The sequence below is a fragment of the Bombyx mori genome, chromosome 15, assembly GCF_030269925.1.
Source record: "Bombyx mori chromosome 15, ASM3026992v2".
NCBI lineage: Eukaryota > Metazoa > Arthropoda > Insecta > Lepidoptera > Bombycidae > Bombyx > Bombyx mori.
Genome location: NC_085121.1, coordinates 3,050,631 through 3,072,559, shown reverse-complemented (window position 1 = coordinate 3,072,559; position 21,929 = coordinate 3,050,631). Strand labels below are relative to the sequence as shown.

Genomic DNA, 21,929 nt, shown 5'->3' with positions numbered 1-21,929 from the left:
TCACTTATGAACGTCTGATTAATGATCGTGAAATAACTAATACATATAAAACAAAAATACTACTGATATTACGAGTATAGAAAGAAAGAAAGAAAGAAAGAAAGAAAGAAATCATTTATTCGCCAAGCATAGTGAAAATGAGTTATTACATAAGTTAAGAGCAGCGTGTATGCTTTGTCATTATTTGACATGCGAATTTTAGTGCAGTGCAAGATATTATAATATTATATAATTCATCATTCATCCATAATTCAACCAATAATATTAGTATACATTTCATTTAATTGATGTGAAGTTATAAAACGTGCCACTGAACTTCACAAGTTAATAAAAGTGAGCAATGCTCATGCAAAGGCTGAATCTGATGCACCGAATAAAATAAAAATACTGGTTCTAGTTATCTGATATGAACTAAGCTAGAGTTCAATATCTCCGACTTCCAAGGTCTATAATAGCATGAAAAGGCACAGGAAGATCGTACAAAAGGTTTTGCGCTCTCAGTCAACTAGGAATAAGTCTCGGAACTCCCTAGATTCTGTTTATACAATACTTATATTAGATAGTTATATGAAAGTAAAGTTGAGTGCACTAACTTTCTAGTAAGCTAAGTGCATCGAAACGGTGTCTCGAGAACGAGAACTCCCTTCGTCCCTGTCTTGCGTACGTTATTTGCTATTGAACGATAGAGACGGCTGACAGAAATTGCGTAATGATACCACGTAACGGGAAGTAAGTGTACGAGAAGGGTTCATTTCGCCAACGTTGCTCTCGCCGCATCTAAATCTATGCAGCTTCTCGGAATGCATTTTTCCTTTTTCTTTGGCCGCACTTTTAATAGTGTAAGAACTTAAATGTATTGTTAATTTTCTTTTAAGCACTTTCGAAGATACATATAATATATAGCGGTCCGCTCCGGCTCCGCCCGGGTCTTTTACAAAAATTTCAACGATATTTGACGTTGTTTTATTTTTTTAAATAAAAGAACACTTATTACGGCATAACTATAATACTCAGACATATGCTGTCGCGACACTTTTTGTAAATAATAATGTGTTCTACAAAGTCGTAGTACATGATTTTATTCTATCATCAATAGTTTTCGCAGGGCACGCGATGTAAAGAATATTTTAGGTAATTTTTTTACACCTTGAGTTGCATTATTGGAGTTTTGGTAAGGATCCCTAATTTTTTTCAAAAAAGATTATAGCCTCTGTCACTCGGGAATAGTGTAGCTTCCAAACAGTGAAAGAATTTTTCCAATCGGTTCAGTAGTTTCGGAGCCTATTCAATACAAACAAATAAACAAATCTTTCCTCTTTATAATATTAGTATAGATAATGTTCATTAACTTTATTTCAACTCTTATCTTTTGTAATGTACGTGTATTTCAAGTCATAAGCAGAGATTTACGTTTAAAGGGAAACATTGAATTCATTATTCAGTGTATTTATTACAACGTTAAAGCCAACTAATTATATTTTTCCGAGCGGAGGCCTAATTAATTTTCAAGGTAAAAAGTTGTTGCTCGCTCGACTAAAAGAATGATATTCTAGCGAAATTACTAACCATTAAACCAGTGCCGTCAAATAAGGCTGTATAATTTTATAATAAGAACTAAAAGCAGTTAGTTTTCTAGACTTTATGCTTATAAGTTATGGCCTTTGTTTTAGTAAGCTTTAATAAAAGTATATTTTAAATTGCAAAGGAAAATTAAAAGAAATTAGATATCTGATTTACAGGTATGTACTAGGTAATTGCAATTTCGGCCTCATATCTCAGGATGGCAGTGGATAATCACAATTTGTCTGGTCTACTGACTCCGGAAACCGCTTAGCGCAAGATTGCCATCTGATATGTAAATCATTAAATAGAACTATATCGAAATTGTATCCACACGAATCGGCCAGTTGTTTTGGTTAGACAAAACGTATAACTCCTAATACTCCTTAACCCGAGTGATGAATACGTACGCGCGGTTATGATCGCTCGTTTTTGTCAAAATTGTCCATATGGGCAGAAAATCGTCCTTGGAAAGGCCGCGGCTGCTAACCGATGCGCGTCCTGCACGTGTCTACAGGAATATAATGGGTTAATGATAGGTTCACGTCACGTGTTTTGTTTACTCGTGTTCATGATTTACAACAATCCGAGGATTTTCTAAAGATGTCTTAATAAGATTAAAATGTTGTTCCGATTCCTTTATAAGACGACGATTAATCTTTTCGGTCTTTGGTGTCTTCGCTATTTTAGCTTACCTATTTACCTTGTCAAGCAACGTGCATAATGTTATTTAAATTGGTTTCTGCTTTTTAAAGATTTGGTATTTTAAGATCCTACCAAGATTCGTTAGTTCCGATTTTAAATTTACCAGGCGCGTTCCTTCTTTGATAATACCGAAATTTAATGAACCCGATGACGTATGTAGAATTTTTGAAATTTTCGCATTCATTTTGGTACCTTTAAACTCTAGATCTATTTCGTGATATAGTGAATGCAATATTTTGGTAAATTTTTGTCCTGCATCTTGAAGTAAAGATATATATTAAGGCTTTTAAATGTGATTTATGTTTTATTGATATACATAGCAGTGAATAGGTAAAAAGCCCTACGTTAATTATAACGTCATTAGTATTCCTTTAAGGTTCAAGCTAGCTTTGTTTTTTGTTTAATTATCTTTGTGCAATATGATCCAATGAGTGAGCCAGTCAGTAGTCGAACCGTGAAGTTTACATGAGGCGATTGCAGCAATCGCGTGCCTTAGGGATCACTTAGGAGAGGGCGTTCACACCTGCGCCTCGGATGGGGCATTAGCATCCATTAATATGCATTAAAATCACTGGTCTGAAACTATGATGCAATTCACGCTAAGCCATCGAATCCGGTATATAAATTCGATAGATGTTTTATTGATATTGCCATTTTATATTTTCGGTATGTTCAAAAATTTTATTATCACTTGTAACTAATTTTTTTTATGTTCCTAACATGTTTTTGCTTTAACATTCGTAATGTGTTCTCGGCTACAATAATGTTTAATTTTTCTTTCACCAAAAATTAATATTTGTACCTACGTATGTATTTAGCACCAAGCTGGCTTCGTGCTTCTTGTGTACACGTCTTATACGTGAAGGGAAATTTATCTTCATTAATTAGCCCTTTTAGTGTATCATTTTGCATGTTTCTACATTCAATGGATATTAAAAATCTCTGGACCGTGAATGATAAATATAGAAGGGACGATGCCCTCTGGTGTAAACTATAAATGCCTATATCTAGTTTGATGGTTTCTCATCCGCGACGGATCCCGCTCTCTGCTCCGTTCTCGCTCAGATACAACGCAGCGTTGAAAATAAAGTAATAATAATGTACCTACATTACGTTTATATCATAATATTTTTTTCACATTCCGAATAATTTCACTCGTCACGCTTGTATTGTGATTTGCGACTAGGGAATTTATTCGAATAATTATTATCGGTATTCGAACGTCAATCGATGGGTAATTTAGAGAATTATGCAATTAATTTTATAGTCGGTTCACAAATCGAGTTATTATCGGATTGCAGTAATTTCTTTTATTGTTCAGTTTTATTCGATATTTTGTTTTTGTTTCAAATGATTTGTAAACGGCTATTCATGTGTCCTATCCGTGTAGCGAGTTATGACTTCCAAAATCACGGATACAACAAAAACGGACGTCGTAACCGTATCCGTTTTTAATGTTAATTAGTCTTCAATTATACTAATGTCGGGATTGGCTTAGGTCAAATGGCACTCGGGTCTGTGAGTTTTTGCATTTAAACCGATATTTACTTTTCAATTTGCCTATAGGACGTTGGAACTGGGCAAGTGCCGTTGTATTAAAATATTAGCGAAAGAAAATGTAAAACTTGTAGCTGTTTTAAAATGAATTGAATTCCAAAGGAGATACACGATGCAAAGGTCGTTTCTCAAAACTTTGATTCCTTATTCAGTATTCGTACATTCGTCATTTTATTTTCATTATATTCAAAATGTACGTATTTGCAATTTAATGCATAAATTGTATGTGCATATGTTACACACCTCGGTTAGAGAGTGCGCCATCGAATATCTAATCCGAATTCTTGTGATAATCGATTTCGGCAGGTTTCGTTCGCTAAAAATTCTACGTACCCAATTATATTTGTATCCCTGACCTGTATAAAGATAAAATTGATGTAATTTGGTGTAGTATTTTTCGGAAAGAGCATCGTTTTTAGCGTTATCAACGAGTAAATATATAATGAAATGCAATTTGCGATAGCTTCTCCAACCTGTATGCTCGGATAATGTGATAAAGCATGTGTTGTATGTTCGAACCGATGCCCTACTAACATCCAGAACAAATTATTTTGCTTTTGATAAGTTATCGATATCAGAACAGATTGTGTGTGCACGTATTCGTATGTTCATCGCCTTTAACTTGTTCGCACTTAATATTTGAAAAAATTCATTCCACTTTTGTCTCTATGTGAAAATACTTAAATTGCCTCATCTCCTTTTTATCATCGCACCTCCCGCCTTCGGAGCAGGGTTCATCCATATTATCTGGAACCGCTGCGTTCATCGACAGTGCGTTTCTAAAGATCTTTTTTGCCACGTACCATCCGACTTTGGAATGAACTCCCCTCCACGGTGTTTTCCGAGCGCTATGACATGTCCTTCTTCTAACGAGGCTTGCGGAGAGCACTTTATGGTAGGCAGCGGCTTGGCTCTGCCCCTGGCATTGCTGACGTCCATGAGCGACGATGACCACTTACAATCAGGTATGCTCGTCTGCCTACAAAGGCAATAAAAAAAAATTGCGCTGTTTTTCAATTAGCAAGCAACTAGTCTAATTGCATTAAAGAACATCGTTCAAAATACATTTTTAATGTAAACAGCTGCATTTGTCTCGAAAGAGATCATTCATGCAGCTGTATAAACATTACACAATTCTGTTAATTTTGGGTGGGCGAATGCATGTTTGCATGGAAACAAACGTGTTAGCACTCTCGGCGAAATCAAGACAAGTGCAAGTGATATATTTTCCATATTTATCATTAAACGCGCCGCGCCGGCCACTATTGATTCGTAATTCCGACTTTTTCTTTTTATTTAAACGTTTTTATATTTTTACTGTTGTATATCTAATGTATATTTTATGATGGAAGCTAATTTTAAATTTACTTTATTGCACTGTGGTTTCATTGACCCGTATCGTTGTTAGTTGGTTCCTGTTCAAATATTTTTTGTTACGTTGTCGCAGTGTGTGCCGTGCATAATTCGATGTGTGATTGATTTTATACTCTGTCCAGTCGTTTTATTGAGTCTGGCATAATTGTCCGATGATGCCATTACGAAGGGTGCACAGCTGGCAATATGGTTCCGTACACCTACACTGCAATTGACTCGGATGACCAGCCTTCAACCTCCGATCAGCTGCGATGATGATATCACCTCGTCTATTATTTAATATTTGTTCAGCGCATACCTACTGCTCAGGCGGCGAGGTTAAACTTGATTTCTCGACATATTCCGGTTGCTGGGTTCTGTCAAACTCATTTTATCTCGATTGCGTTGCGGCTGACGCTCTCGGCTCCAGACACAGCTGACTGTGTGATTCAGCGGTAGTACTCGCATAGTATGGGCTTTCAGAATTGCGAATATATTAGTATTTCTTGGAAGTTCATTGTACCGATCAGCTGAGTCAACTGGTCATTTTGTTTCATTTCTTTTCGCCACCAATGTAATCTCCGTACAAAGTTGCAAATGTGTCCATTATTTTACTCAAACTCACGCGAGCGTATTAAGGAAATATTTGTTAAGCCGAGAACCGCATTTTTACTGAGCTTCGTTTGCATTTCGTGATTCACATTAAATTCACTGACGTATTTTCTTGTATCCGATTCTATAAAATAATTGATTGCTTCAAAGCTAAATATAAAAATATTGAATATAAATTTCGTTTTTTAAAATCGTAAAACTTATATCGCCGTCCGAAGTAGTGCGACGAAAACAGTAGCTGAATTTTAGAAGAAAAAAAATTGTTGAACCAGTTCGATTTCAAATATAATTTTATTTAATAAAGGTATGCTGCTTTTTGTACACTGTAGTACCGTGTCGCTGTACTAAATCTCATAATGTGCAGTTAAAACTATGCGTTAATAATTAAATAGCTTATTGACAAGTCTAGACAAGTTTTGTGGTTTGGTTGGTTTTAATTCTCGTCCATCTCATATTTATTGATCATCTGGCTTAATCATATCAACTAATTCGACATAACGTATTGTCTAACATTCATCATTCACGTCAACGACGATAGGGGATTTAGTTTTTTTTTTGCATGCCTCAAATATAATAATATCTATATTCATTTCAACGCAACGCCTAAATTCATCTAGGAATTTCTTTAGTTTTTTGACGATGAATTAATAGCACTTAGCCGATTGTTTAAGTCATTAGTTGTTTGATTTTGAATCATGAATATTTACATGTAGATTTTTTGTTAATATTTTTATTAAAATTCAGCCGGTCTTTTTTCGCAAAAGTAATTATTGTTGGCTGTTAGCTTTTTTTGGTTAGCGACTCAGCTTTCCCTGTAGCGTTTCGTAGATAAATTCGTTTGCATTCATTCACAAGCAAAGTAAAAGTAGGTTGAGCGGCTGTATTTAGAAAAGCCTCTGAAGCGTGTATATTACAGAGTATAGTGTGCGTTGCTAGTTTACGACCCGTGCAATATCTTCTGAACCACAATTATACGTGCTTCCTTCGTTATGTTTAGCGGTGGTTTAATAAAGGCTCTTTTCGAAGTGGTCTTTATGAGTTCCTGGTGACAACTACTCTAAAAGGTATTATTACACGTGTGTGTGACCAGTTACGAAAGCAAACAATGTGTGTTACTTTGTTTGCTCGGCCTATACTAATACCGCTGGCCTCATTGAGGTGCTTAAAGGCGGTAGCTTGACTACTTGACGTTGTGTTGTGTCTAGCAAAACTAATTGGACGAAAAAACCGAACGGTAGCCAAATTAAGCAGGCAACAAGGTACGATGACTGGATAATCACATGGCCGAAGCGACACACGCCAATACCAAATGATATATCTAACAAATATTGTGAGGCACGTCGCTTTTTTCCTCTTCATATCACGCGATATAACAACGATTTATTTTGTGCATATAATATATTCGTGATGGATCTGTCGGTGTTGATGTTTAAGGCTCTCCGTTGTCGTATGGTACCACGTAAAGCCTACGAATAGATGACTAATGTTGTACAAGTTCTCATTGTTGTTTCTCTGTGCGTAATTGCTACAGTTTTTTGGCCTATCTCCATTCGTGACACCTGAGACGTAACATAAATCAGTTGTCAAACTTCGAATTAGGTTGATTCAGAATATTGTTGGGCAATCAATAGACGTCTATAGGAATCACGGTCTGACATCACCGTCGCTTGCCAGTGGTCGTGGTTTTTTGACGTACTGAATGGTTTTTTTCTACACTTCAACAAAAGTTCGAAGTCGAAATATAAATGCTTGAAGTTTTTTTTTTCTATGTTAAAAGTAAATATTGATTTTTCTGCTTCATTATAATTCACTCTCGGTAAGTGATGGGCAAAAAACAAACGTCAACGCATTCTATTCGTATAAAGTAAAAATTGAACAAAAAAATGGCTTTTGCAAAAAGCAGCGGTTCGCTCACGACCCTAGCTATGTGCTAAGTAATGATCCACGTTTTTTTGGTTCAATGCACTCACGAATCCTCATTTTACTGAATATCTAAAACAGTAACGACTGTATTATATGTATGAACTCGTCCTGCATCGTGAACCACGATATTAAAATCTGAATTATGAGACATTTGAAATGCTGCTCGTAAAATTTCAAATCGATATGTTTTATGGGGTCCAGGTACTCGTCTAGTAAGTATCCTTCGTTGTATTTAAATTTACAAGTGCTACAAGAGATCTATGGTCGCCTAAGATAGCTCGAGACGTTTTGTTAGCCAAGGCATACAATTGCGTACGGTTCAATGCACCGTATTCAGGTCTCTTATTTTTCCGTTTTTCACGTTGCCTCCGGGTGGTGCGCGTACAATTTGATTTTATTTAAACATTAATGTTCTTTACAGAGGGATTCTGTGTGTTTATTTTTCGCAAATGAATTAATTTTATAGTTTGGTTTGTAACAATATTCCATAACTTTCTTGTTGTTCGATACTGGTCGAGCGATTTTTGTTATTGTTCTCTTTTGTTATTGTGATTGTTGGTTGTTGTAAGCGTGTTAAGAGCTCGAACAATTAAGCCTCCTGCCTCTTTCAAGCAATAATGCGTTCCAGTTTGAAAGGTAGGATAGTTTTATTTTAATTAAAACTAAAGCTTCAACTAAAATCTCATAGTAGTGTTTATGACCACTAGTACTAGCTTCATATCGCATAGGCCACATTTTCGCTCATAAAAAATCCGCATTCTAGTTGATTAAATATGATCTGAACTAAAACTCTTTTCGTTTTGTCCTTTCGTATTAATTTAAAATGAGAAGTGAAATCGGTTCGTCACGAAGGATTTGCGAAAAGGGCACTGTTTATGTCGTAAATTTCAGACAACAACATTTATTTGTCCCTTGTGTGTAAATGTTGGTGCATTGCTGCGTGTGTAACTCGATATCTTTGTCGAGGACAAATCGGGAGGGGGCCTACGATTCCCTCCCGCTTCAGTAATAGAAGGTCTATGCACTTAGGTCCTGTTAGTTCGAGCGAAGTGTCCTAGATAAGATTGCGACAGTACGCTGTACGCTGTACGTAATTTGCAACGCATAGTTTAAATCTTAAAAATGAAATATAAGTCCTCTATCCGTATTCTCGACCACATTCCATTTTCTTACCGGCGTTCAATTCATACCCGGGGCAAAACATCATATATACATATTTCACATTTGCATGTTTTACAACGTAATATAAATTAAACACCCACCTGAATCTCTTCGGCAAGTAAATGAATTCGTTTACAGCGTAGGTGGAGTTGATAGAGACCACTTGCAATTGAGATAGTAGAAACCGCATTCTCATTGCCGTTGTTTTAATTATAATTCGCAACAATATTAAAAATATGAACGCGTGAATTGTCACGGATAAACGGCGCAAATTATCTATACTTATACTTATTACTTATATATAATATAATAATAATATTATAAAGAAGAAAGATTTGTTTGTTTGTTTGTATTGAATAGGCTCCGAAACTACTGAACCGATTTGAAAAATTCTTTCACTGTTTGGATCCTAAACTATCCCCGAGTGACATAGGCTATATTATAATTTTTTTTAAATTGGGATTCTTGCTAAAACTCCAATACTCAATGTAACCCAAGATTATTCAAAATTATCTTTATAATTTTCTTTTTTTAGTAAGCTGACGCAAATAGAAGGTTTGATGTGTGTGTATTATGATTGTTAATTTGGATTTTTTTATTAAAGACCCGAGCGAAGCTGGAGCGGGCCGCTAGTTCTCTATATTTTTATACCAATAGGTGGTTTATGGGGAGTAAGTAGTTATATTTTAGTTTTAATGAAAGTGAGCTATTTTACAAGAGCAAATTTAATGACGCCTAAGCCGCTGACAATCCTATTTAAATGTAAATTCCCCTGAATTTGTTCGACACAAGGATAACGTTTTACGAATTGTTCTTTTTTCCAAAAATCACTTAACATTTTAAGTTTTAGTGTATTCTTTATCGTAAGTTTCGCGTGAGTCAGCCCCGGCGGGTATGCTGCTTTAAAAGGTGTTGCACACTCATGGAATGCCATAACATAGATGAAACAATTGGCCGGGTCAAACGATAAGGTGGAAAGAATTCGATAACCGGTGCATTATGAAGGCACAAGCGCCTACCGATAAACATTCAATGGCCACTTTTATTTAAGTCGAAGTAATGACTCTGCGATAAAGTCTCAAAGGTTAAGGAACTTGCAGCTATCTGTTTGTGAATGCACGTTGCCCTCGGAGATGCATTAGAGTCGTTTGCGATGCGATTGTTGCGTTGAGTACCGTTATTGGCGGTACTTAGACTATTGTCGGGGTCTAGACGTTTCCCGTGGGACTATAGATCGCTCCGTTATCAGCTAAAAATGTCAAAAACTTAATTATTATTTTGTGAAGGTGAAAGAAAAACAGTATAATATTTATTTTTCAAAGTTGACATTCAAATGAACCATTTTTTTATTTTTTTTTTATTACTTAGATGGGTGGACGAGCTCATAGCCCAACTGATGTTAAATGATTACTGGAGCCCATAGACATTTTTTTTTGGTACAATTTTTCCTTATTAGGAAAGCCAAGGGGATCTAAGCCCGTACAGCCTTGTCTGTTCTATATAATTCCTGAAATTTTTTTTCAAAAAAGCCAAAGCCAGTATTTACGACGTAAATGCGCCACCCCCCTTAAAATATAAGTTCTAAGGTCTCAAGTATAGTTCTAACCTAACCTATATGTCTAACCTAACCTAGTAATTAATTCGCGCTCGCGTTCCATTGGTGTGTTGCTAGTTACGTCTCTTGTGTTATAATCTAGGTCATGCTATCGATTTATGTTACTGCACCTGCCACTTCCTACTTCAGAGTCAATGATATCACCAAGTCGCTATCGTAATTAGCCGTTAGTTACGGTGTGATTGCGCCGCCGTGTTACTCATTCGGGAGGCAGAACTAATTTTGAACCTTTTGTTAACCAAAATGACTTCTGAATTCCTGTGCCACATGTACGAAATAATGATAATGATCAGAATGTGGTTGCGTAACCTCAAAAAAAATATGGTTTAAAGATAAGATATGTTATTCATGAAAAGTTTTTAACAATTGCTGTGAGTCAAACAAATAACCAGTTAAAAAAAGAACATACTCACTCATGATTAATTATACATTTCGTTTAAAAAAAAACTTTTGCTATTTTGGTTTGTGCATAAGGCTTAATGTGTACATGATACACTTTTCGAAAAATGAAAGAATGATATTTGACGGAAACGGCTCCAATTAACGAAGTCAATGAATCGATTAATGTTGAAGTATCTACGGATGCTGATGGAAAAATCAGGCCAATTGTGTATCCAGAGAATTGAATGTGGGCTGATAAAACGTAGGAGGAGGCCTTGCAAAAGTCGGTTAGACTTGGACAATTAGTTTTCGTTACGTATTTTAGCAAAATAGACCCTAACACTTTTAACATTCAGCACGGATTCGCATCCGTCGGGATGTCTACGAATTTGGCGATGCTTTGAATTAATTATGTCTCGGTAACCCACCGATGGTTTGTCACGTAGCTTACCAAATATAGTTGCAAGTATAACTTTGCCCACACCATGTAAGGTCCGGGCTCAGGAAGGAAGAGGTGTGACTGAACTCGATACCGACTTAGATGCTCGGGAACAATTGGAATGGATTTATTTATTCATCACGAAATTGAAATGCAATTTGGAATCATACTTCCGACGGACTTTCCGGCATAAGGGAAGTGCATTGACCTTAAACATGGGAAATTTTAGAACCTGAGATGAAAGATAATTACGTTTGGGCTTGTTTTGTTTGAATAGCTAAATGAGGATTGCAGCCCAACTAATGAGAAATCGTTTGGTCTCCTAGTTCTATAGAATACAACCATCTCATATCGCTCAGTTAAACTTAGCGAAGTTCCGGTGATACCGCAAACTATTATAAAGGCAACTATTATATTCATCGTGATTGTGTCTCGGTACTGAAAATGGATGGGTTTTGGACACATTGAAATGGCGTTACCTATTCGGTATAGAAGTTTCTGTGTAACCGTGGATAGGAAAAGGCGAGGATACTGCATGATGTATTTTGACGAGGTTTTTATAGTATTGACGAAATTGTTATATTATAAAAAATATGTTACAGGTGTTACTAATCTTCTTTATTTATAGATATAACCCATAAACCATATGTATTCTTTCTACAGGAAAACTAATGTCTCCAAATATTATTATGAATGTTTCGGATTTTTGTTTTGATACTTTTTCTTCGAATAAAAAACAAAGCAATTTTTTCAACGTACGCTATCTGCCCCGATTTATCTGCTATTTCGACCTTCAACTGCATTTATTATTCTTGTCGCATCTCGTATTTTCGTCGGAATATGGAAAAATCGAACACGTGATTGCGGTTAAATTTCGCACATACACTTCCATAGATTTTGTGAATCACAATACATACTTGATGTGTTGTTCTCGGAGTGCATTTAATTTTAAAGTTTCTGCATGAATCATCCGCATAGCGTTTCGTCTTGATTGATTGATGTGGGCCTAGTGTATTTTCGGCAATATCTCCCAGGTTGTCGCAGAAATGTAAAGCCACGTGTTCAAATGCGCCGTTCCGCCGCCGGGTCATTAGCCAAGGTAATCTGGTCATTAAACACGTTACTTATGCTTTGTTTCGTCACCGGGATTATCTTTTAGGAGCGTTCTATTGTTTCTTCTTCGTAACTTGGATGAGTACCAGTAATGTATTTAATATCTTCAGTCAATGACTTTAAATAAGGATTCGTTTTTTTTGATATTTTGTCATGGATTTACGTCAATTATCTTGTTTTAAATTGCAAAAACTTTCGCCCACATAATTAATTAATAGGGTAATAATAAACCGTTGAAAAAATAAATTGCTTTTAAAAATCAATTCGCACGATAAGTAATGATTGTAAAATACAATGTCAAATCAGATAATCTGATATATTTTTTTAATGCGTGACTCACTTTTGTATGGCACGTGCCGATCGATGCCCGCCGGCCGACACATGCTGCCGAAGACACTAAATTAAAAAAGAACCGATAGGAAATAATTAAGGTTACTTAAATATTTGTTTTTGTTTGGCTTTATTATTTTGGAGCTTTGTAGTCATTATGAGTAGAAAGCTTGAGCGAAAGCGGGTATAAAAAAAGATTATGGCCTAAATGATTATACGCCCGATGCACTGGTTGCAAGTGATGCGACAATGTCAGGGCTCAAATGCTGCAGTTAGATTTAAATTTTCTAGAAAAATGCATATCTAAAACGTTCATTATCGATTTAGACTATAAATAACGCTAATAACGCAAATATTAGAATTGTAAGCAATTGCTTTACAATTCAGACAAAGTCCTTGAAGTCTGAAGGTGGTGGTAATCTTATGATGTCTATTGGCTCTGGTAAACATTTAACATCACTTGTGCTGTTCGTACACCCGTCTAATCTATGAAAAAATTGACGATAATTTAGGCAGGACCATATTACTAGGATGATTGGGAAGTAATAGTAAGTCCAGAAGGCTAAGACGCATCCATTAAGTTGGACAGAATTTTGTTGTTAGATTTTCTAACTTATTCGAACAGGTTCAAGGTTCATTTTCGAAGGTGTTATTTGTATCTGTGTATGTGACACATGCTCGAATTAGTAACGAATATTAAAGTTATTATTTTTATGAAAATACTTGATTTAATTGTTTCAGTTTACCTCAAACAGTGTTATTTGACTGCGGTTTTGATACATAGTGTTTACATTTTGCGTTTTGTTATTTTGAATAAATAAGGCTTTTAAACATTGTAACTACATTAAATAAACATTGGGAATTTATATTTAGGGATATATATTGTAGAAAACGAATAGTTTCATGAGTTTAAAGAAAGATTCTTTTGGCCTTAGTTCAATGCATGCTATTAAGATATTATGATGATCTCGTCTAGTCCGTCGTGTCATCGCACGACTCACTACCAGAGTAGAGTAAATGTAAGTCCTATAATTAGGAGTCACTGTTTTCATCCCGAATGCCATTCCAGATATCTTTGTTTTCCTCTCATTCACATTTCCTTCATTAAGCATGGTTTTAAATGTCCTATGCGGTATGGCTCTACCGGCATTGCTAATATTCATTGCTCCAACGTGCCAAACGAAATAGCGAAACATACTATTTTGAAGTAAGATAGCTATAATGTGGCTTACCTTGTGATCAATGGCCACTAATGTTCGTTCAAATCGAAAATACCTATTTCTTAAGCATTGTTTGAAGAGGGACATATCAGAAATTTGGGAAATACCGAGGAGACCTCTTGAGTCCGCGCGGGTAGGTACCACCGCCCTGCCTATTTCTACCGTGAGACAGTAATGTGTTTCGGTCTGAAGGGTAGGGCAGCCGTTGTAACTATACTGAGATCTTAGAACTTATATCTCAAGGTCGGTGGCGCATTTACGTTGTAGATGTCTATGGGCTCCAGTAACGACTTAACACTAGGTGGACTGTGAGCTCGTCCATCCATATAAGCAAAAAAAAACATCAATTTCAAATATCTGTTAAAATTTCTAAGGTTAAATTTATGTTTTTCCAACAGCACTAAGAAGAGGTACGGAAAATCAACCAGCAAAGAAGGCGCGAAACGATGGCGGTGGCAGCGACGGAGCGAGTGGCGGTCGAGACCAGCTCGCTTACAGCTGCCTCCTACAGAACGAACTCCTCGGTGCACAGATAGAGGAAGTCAGGAATCCATCGGCGACGTGTCCGGATGGCAACAAGACTATCGGCACCGTCCAGACGCCTGGCAGATCGTCGCAAGCTTACCAACCGGTCTTCAGATTCAAAGCGCCGATCCACAGAGCAGAGGTGAGTGCTATAATATTTTTCTGAGATTTCAACACTAAGGTATCATTGCCGAGTAGGCCGAGTTTTGTAGGCAGCGGCTTGGCTCTGCCCCTAGCATTGCTGAAGTCCCTGGGCGACGGTAACCACTCACTATCAGGTTGGCCGTATGCTCGTCTGCCCACAAGAGCAATAATAAAATAAAATAAAAGTACTGCGGTTAATTTGCGTGGCCACTGATAAATCGCTATCAGGTGATTTTGCTGTCGCCTCGCAACCTCAAAACTTTTGAAACGATATACGTATTCTGTTTATATGCCCAAATATAATGAAATCTTCTGAATGATAACATGTTGCTGCCGCTAATCCAGATACGGGTCGTTGGGCTCTTTGGCCTCCGAGGCAGAAGTTTCCGCGTGTCTGTACTGGGAATGAGAGTCCAGTATAGGGTTTCGCTTATATGCTTGGTTTTCTCGGCGTATCCTTTTGTGAACGCGAGGGTGTTACTTATTTTGTCCCAAAGTATAATAGTTATCGTCTTATAATATTACGCAACGAAGAATTCATTAGTCATCAAAGACCTCAATGCAAGCATTACAATAATTGTAATTGTTGCTATAGCTACACTCGGCGGTTGAGGAGTGCATAAAACTGGATTTTGACGCAAAACATAATCGGCAAACCGCATATCCATTTGGGTGGTCGTTGCACATTAGTTTACTAATTGCTAATTAGTTTAATTTTTGCTCATCGAAATTGCCGAATTCTGGTTATTGAAAAATTACAAAAAAAAATAAACGTCGAAAACCAATATCAATTTTAAGGTGTCCATTTTATGTCGTTAGGTCAAAGATTCTTCTTGTCCAATAAATTTTAATAAAATTAAATGTATGCATCTCATTTTCATATGCACGTTGTTAGTAGGTGGAATTTAGATGTGGTTTTGGACTACAAGGAGATACTCGGCGATGCGATTTTAAAAGAGATACTAAAACATGTTACAGTGCTATGCTATAAGAAAATTCTTTATCAATTACGTATTTTAGATTCTAAATAAATTTTTAGTAAGTTGTATTTCTGTTGATTTGAATCTTTCATTGCGAAACGTGTCCGATTGCAAAACATCCAGAAATAGAATATCTCTTCGTTGTGTATTTAATGTTGAATCGCATAGTGTTCCCGATACTAAGAATTTGTCTCGTTGCTGTCATTCGAGTCTTAGATTGTATTGGTGCATTGGGCTATTCTATTTAATATCGATTATTGGTTATTTAGCGATAAGAGCGCAAATTGTAACACTTAATATTCTTTGCTTCATAAAAGGGCGAAATAAAAAAAGGACTTTAGGTGCGTTTTCTTGTTGAATTATACGGAATTCGTAGTCGAAGTGTAGCATAGGTAATATTATTATGTACGCATCGATAAAATTACTGTATTACGTTCAATTTTAAAATTAGGTCATACCTCTGAGTGTAACTTTCCAATGTGTGTTAAATTTACAGTGTGCTGCTAGTTTTAATAATACGTAACACGCGTAAATAAATACCAGACCAATACATTTGCAGTCGTACTGTGCAACCTCAATTCTATTGGGTGACGTCAACAGATTTATACCTATATTTAATTGTTCCCTTCTAGTTATTGGTATTATTTCGTTGATTCGGTATTATTTCTTATTTCAATATTCGACAGCTATTTATTTATATGAGAGCTAAGGGACACGCAACTTTGAACAGCGCTACAAATTCAAAAGTAAATGATATGCTCGTACTTATTGTCAGCGTATTTTCTGCACGTCATCTTGTCGTCATTTCTCTTAGTGTTCAGTTTTATTGTAACCATTCACACCATCGGCCTACTAGAATCGAATGTTGAGGCTTATTTGTTTACATCTCTCGTATTATTCCACCAGTGCGACCGATTTTCACCAACCATTTTTCCATTTCTTGGCAATTTATTTGCCTCTTCTACTTAAATACGAAACATTAATAAAGTTCCTATTAATTTTGCCCAATCGTTTCGAAGCTACCATAATTGGTGATTGCTGCATCAGAACTATTCTAGAAACAAGCAGCCTGACAACAAAGCGATCTGCTCGTAGTGTTTGTTACAAACTGCAATTGTGTTTGATTTGGAGTACTTGCGTAAGCGAGCTCTCGGTCTATCTAAGTCACAAGATATCAATATATTCTTAGCTGAGTCTATGATTTTTTGCAGTTTTGCTTGGAAAAGTTACCATCAAAGATGTCAACTGTTTTTTTTTTGGTATTAGAAACAAAAACATAACACATTACAAATGCACTATGTATATATAGGCTGTATGTTTTTGTTCTATGTTCATTCGTCACGCATAAGTTTTTATATGTTATTTTATTATTTTGAAATGTCATATATTATTTTCTAAGTATCGTAAAGCTGCTTGACATTTATTTGGTTTTTTTTTCTGCAACAAAAACGATACGAAACCGTCATTCGATCGGATGTTTTAGCACCATTCCGCGACCGAACAACAAAAATCGATTCCGCTCAAATTGTGTACACTTTTTTTTTGTTTTTTGTTTTTTTGTTTTTGTTAATTTTTACATACCCTGTTATCTGTCAAAACAAAATTACGAACGCATTAAACGTGTAAATTATCGTTCGATATCGACAAATTCAATTTGCTAAAATCGAGTAGGTACTATCATCGGACCGGGTCAAACATTATTATCGATTTTATTATCGTGGCGAGTACTTGTACATTTGTACTGTCGTGTTTTTTTTTTATGTTTAGTAAACATTCTTTTTTTATGTGTGCAATTGTTGTTTCTATATGTGTTCCTATCGGGGATGGGCAGGTGAGTTCACGGTTATTGGGTCCCATAGGCACAGTAACGGGAATACACAATCAAAGCAATAGTATTGATGAAAACGATTCATGAATCATTCATGTGAATGCGGGCTCGCAAATTGCTTTAAATATCGCTCATACGTATAAGATCTTGAGGGTAGGAAAAAAAAAAACGAAACGAGCATACTATTAAGTTTGATAAAATACTCAATACTAAATATTACACTTCCAACCGGTAACCATTTAGTAACAGATGGGAAGGGAGCTCGTTAAAGCGATAAAAAATTACACAAGACTGTAGTAGGGATAGTTCACAGATTGTCGTAGTTTACTTAATTCTGTACTTAATTATTTGTAATTCCACTTTTACAATTTTTTAGGTATTCATACGCGATCACCGCAATGTACACAGCTTTACACGTTTTTTATTCAGCTACCCCCTTTACTTCGTTCACCGCAATTTTTAATATGCCTCCTACCCACTACCGTCATCGCTCTCACCAATAGTATTGCCACATGGCAATCCGAAAATTGTGTTCATTTTAACATTTAATTTTTTTTTTAATTATAATTATTTTACAACAAACCTTACAATACTAGTAGTAAAATCCGGTCATGCTCCGCTATTACTAAAGTTCATTAACTAAATATACCATAACGGATCAAATTACCCATTTTGAAATTTTGGATTGAAAATGCACGTATCATCTTATTAAGTTTGCACATTTGACTTCATGACTTTTCTTACTAATTAATCTACAGTTATCATACTTTTTTTTTTGTTTTGTCTTGTTTATTTATTTATTTATTAAGTTGCACCAACAAAGTGATAATCAATACAAAACATTGATAAACTGACCAAAGTTCACATGATGATGATGTCACCTCAATTATAGGTGCAATCGTCAGTGCATTAAAAAAAAATTATATATCTAAGATTTGCTTACATTTGATTAACTGTTTAAGATTAATTTATATTTAATTGTATATTAATATAATATATAATATAGGTACTGTAGTAATCATCGCTTGTAACATGGCTTTCTGTAGACAACGCAAGAATTGAAGTTTAATATAATAACTGTTAATTCATGCATCTCAAAATCGACGCACGATTACTGTTATACAAGTAGAATTGCGCCTCATTATTTGAATCCGATATAATAGTTTTGTAAAAATTTCCATACAAAGAAAAAAAAAAAAAAGTAAACGTCTTGACAGATTGACAGGCCACCAGAAGGATTTTTAATGTTTCACCATCGTAAAACTCAATTGAAAAGGTCTTCCAACATAAAAGGAACTAATAAAAATACATCATCAATTTGGAGATGTGTGGATTTTTTTTTTATATCTTCTTTCGCAAAAAACGCATCTCGACAATAAGCCAATACGAGGACCGTTCAAATAATTCATCGACCAGTAAAAAGCGCACGTCACGAACGCTTTTTTTACTCATGCAACATCCATTTAAATATGTTTTGGCGTCAAAGACAAACACAGTCAAATTATTTTTGAACGTTTTCAAAAATATTTACGAGATCATTTTGCAACGGAAAGAAACTAAATCAATATATACTACATCCGATTTTATGCTATCTGGCATATTATACATATGTGCTATTGTTGTATATTCAAAACTTTGATACCCAATGCTGGGCATGGGCCTCTTCTTTTTTATGCCATTATATTCGATGGCCCCGCCATTCTCAACCACGTCCTTCCCGCCATCGTGTCCATCAGTCTTGTATATATGCTACTTAGAATTGTCATTAACATAATTCATGTTTCCCTCAATTATATTGTAATTATCTATCCAGCTACAAGCTCATCGGTGTTTATCGCAAACGTCATGATTTCTTACATATATCTTCGTTGGGCATTCCTAATTGCCGATATTACCAACATGCAGTTTACAATTTTCATCTGTTGGTAGGACCTCTTGTGAGTCCGCACGGGTAGGTGCCACCCCTCGGCCTATTTCTGCCGTGAAGCAGTAGGTAATGCGTTTCGGTTTGAAGGGTAGGGCAGCCGTTGTAACTATACTGAGACAGAACTTATATCTCAAGATGGGTGGCGCATTTACGCTGTAGATGTCTATGGGCTCCAGTAACCACTTAACACCAGGTAGACTGTGAGCTCGTTCACTCGTCCAAGCAATAAAAAAAAGAAAAAAGATAAAATAAATTTTTCATAGCCCGCAAGCGCGTATATTTTCCGGACTATACATATCACCACCATATAATACCACTATGTTATTCTAAATATCTGAAAGATTCACAATTAAGAGAATCGAGGCAATCGAAAGAATATCGAGAGAAGGGGCATCATGATATTCATCATCATCATCATCATCATTATCCTGGATCCTTTCTCCCAGTTACCTGGGGTCGGCGCAACATGTTTTCTCCTTCGATACTCTTCTATCATATACCATTTCTTCGCTCACTCCCCTCTTACCCATATCGTCTTTCACGCAATCCATCCAGTTCTTCTTAGGTCTACCTCTTCCTCTATATCCTTTCACATTCATAGTTAACATTTTCTTACCAACCTCATTTTCATTTCGTCTCATCACATGTCCATACCATCCCAAACGCGCACTTCTCAGCTTCTCTGTCACAGGTGCCACTTTCAGACTTCCTCTAACATATGCATTCCGTATTCTATTCATTCTCGTTACTCCACACATCCATCGCAACATTCGCATCTCTGCTGCATGCAATCGCCTTTCATCATGATATTATGCCCCTTAATTAGACGCGGCACTCTGAAAGTCACTTAAAACAACGTATTAATAAAACTAGCGACCCGCCCTCGCTTCGCTTCGGAAACATTAAAACACACATGAAACCAAAAAAATAAAATAAAAAATAAATAAAAAAAAGTAGCCTATGTTCATCAGGGACAGTGTCGGCTTCTAATGGAAAAAGAATTTTTCAAATCGGTCCAGTAGTTTCGGAGCCTATTCGAAACAAATAAACAAACAAATGTTTCCTCTTTATAATATTAGTATAGAGTATAGATAAAAAACGAATCATATCATAAGAGTCGGTGTGAACAGAAAACAGATTACAAGATTTAATTTAAATATTCGATCAACAATTACAATCTTTAGGTTATAAAAAATAAATAAAAAAAACTTACCTGTATTCGTTAATTTGCATTAATTCTATCGACATCATATAATGTTTATTTCTCGAGTAATTAAAAGCAAACTGGAGTTTCGATTCATTGATTCATTTTACAGCCAGAGGGTGATAAAAATTTGCTAATTATCGTTGCATTTTCGGTCTTAAAACGTAATCAAAACACTTTTATTTTAATTTATGACGAGATTTTATACGTTCGCTTGTATTACTACATTGTGTATTGCTTCATAAATTTATTTCGAAAATCGATGCCTCCAATGAACACTACGCTGACTCCAAATTCCTAGATTTACAGGAGGAGCGTTTAAACGAAAAAAGTTGATAAATTCTTTATTATTGCAGATATATTTATGTTTTTTTTTGTGTAGCTAGCTGATTTACTCTTGCTTCGAACCCCATCAATAATGATTAATTGTAATACTTTTAACATAGTGAAGCGATTTGCGTGAAAAACGAAAATTTCAAAATTTTGAGTTAGAGTAGTGTTTGTTCATTGGAGGCATCGAAATATTGTCATAATATTATGTTGTGCAGGCCTATCGCCGCCTTGTAATAAGCGACTTGTCCTTACTGTATTTTGCCCCTCTGTACTTCGTACCGTATGTTCCATGGGGAGTGCTCTGAGGAATTGTTTGAGATGATCCCTTCATCTCCTTTTTATCATCGTACCTCCTGCCATCGGAGCAGAGTTCATCCATATTATTGCAACCGCTGCGTTCATCGACAGTGCATTTCCAGAGGTCTTTTTTGCCACGTACCATCCGGCTATGGAATGAGCTTCCCTCTACGGTGTTTCCCGAGCGCTATCTTTCTTCAAGCGAGGTTTGTGGAGAGTATTAAGTGGTAGGCAGCGGCTTGGCTCTGCCCATGGTATTGCTGAAGTCCAGTAACCACTCACCATCAGGTGGGCCGTATGCTTGTCTGCCTACGAGAGCAAAAAAAAACATTACTTGCACTTGATTGTTTTTTTTGTTTGTTTTCTAATTGTATCTCAGGCGTGAGTTATCGTAGTGATTTAAAGCATTTGATTAAGAATCTCAAAACAAAGCTTAATCGAAATGTCTAGTAGTACTTGTGTGATTCGTGAACAATCGAATAATAAATATAAAGGGCTGATTATCCATTACCCCCTACATGCCTATAAGATTCAATTTTGCAAAAGTGTCACGAAAATGATACAAACAATAGAGAAAAGGATTATAGTTTCAAGACGGTTTTCGTATTCGACATAAGATCTACTTTTCAAAAGCGTTGCGATACTATAAACCCTCTTGTCGTGGCCTCCGCTAAGCACAAATCTGACCTAGGCCACGAGGCAACGTAAGGCTTCAGGATCCG

General features: G+C 36.0%; 1 protein-coding gene across 1 annotated transcript in view; it reads left to right on the top strand.

Annotated features, from left to right (window-relative positions):
* The window catches only part of LOC101743548 (fizzy-related protein homolog), a 57,970-nt gene that overhangs the window by 5,460 nt on the left and 30,581 nt on the right, over positions 1-21,929 (top strand). The window contains exon 2 of the mRNA XM_004928590.5: positions 14,368-14,636. Within this exon, the coding sequence (XP_004928647.1) occupies positions 14,368-14,636 (269 nt within the window). The remainder of the gene's footprint in view (positions 1-14,367; positions 14,637-21,929) is intronic.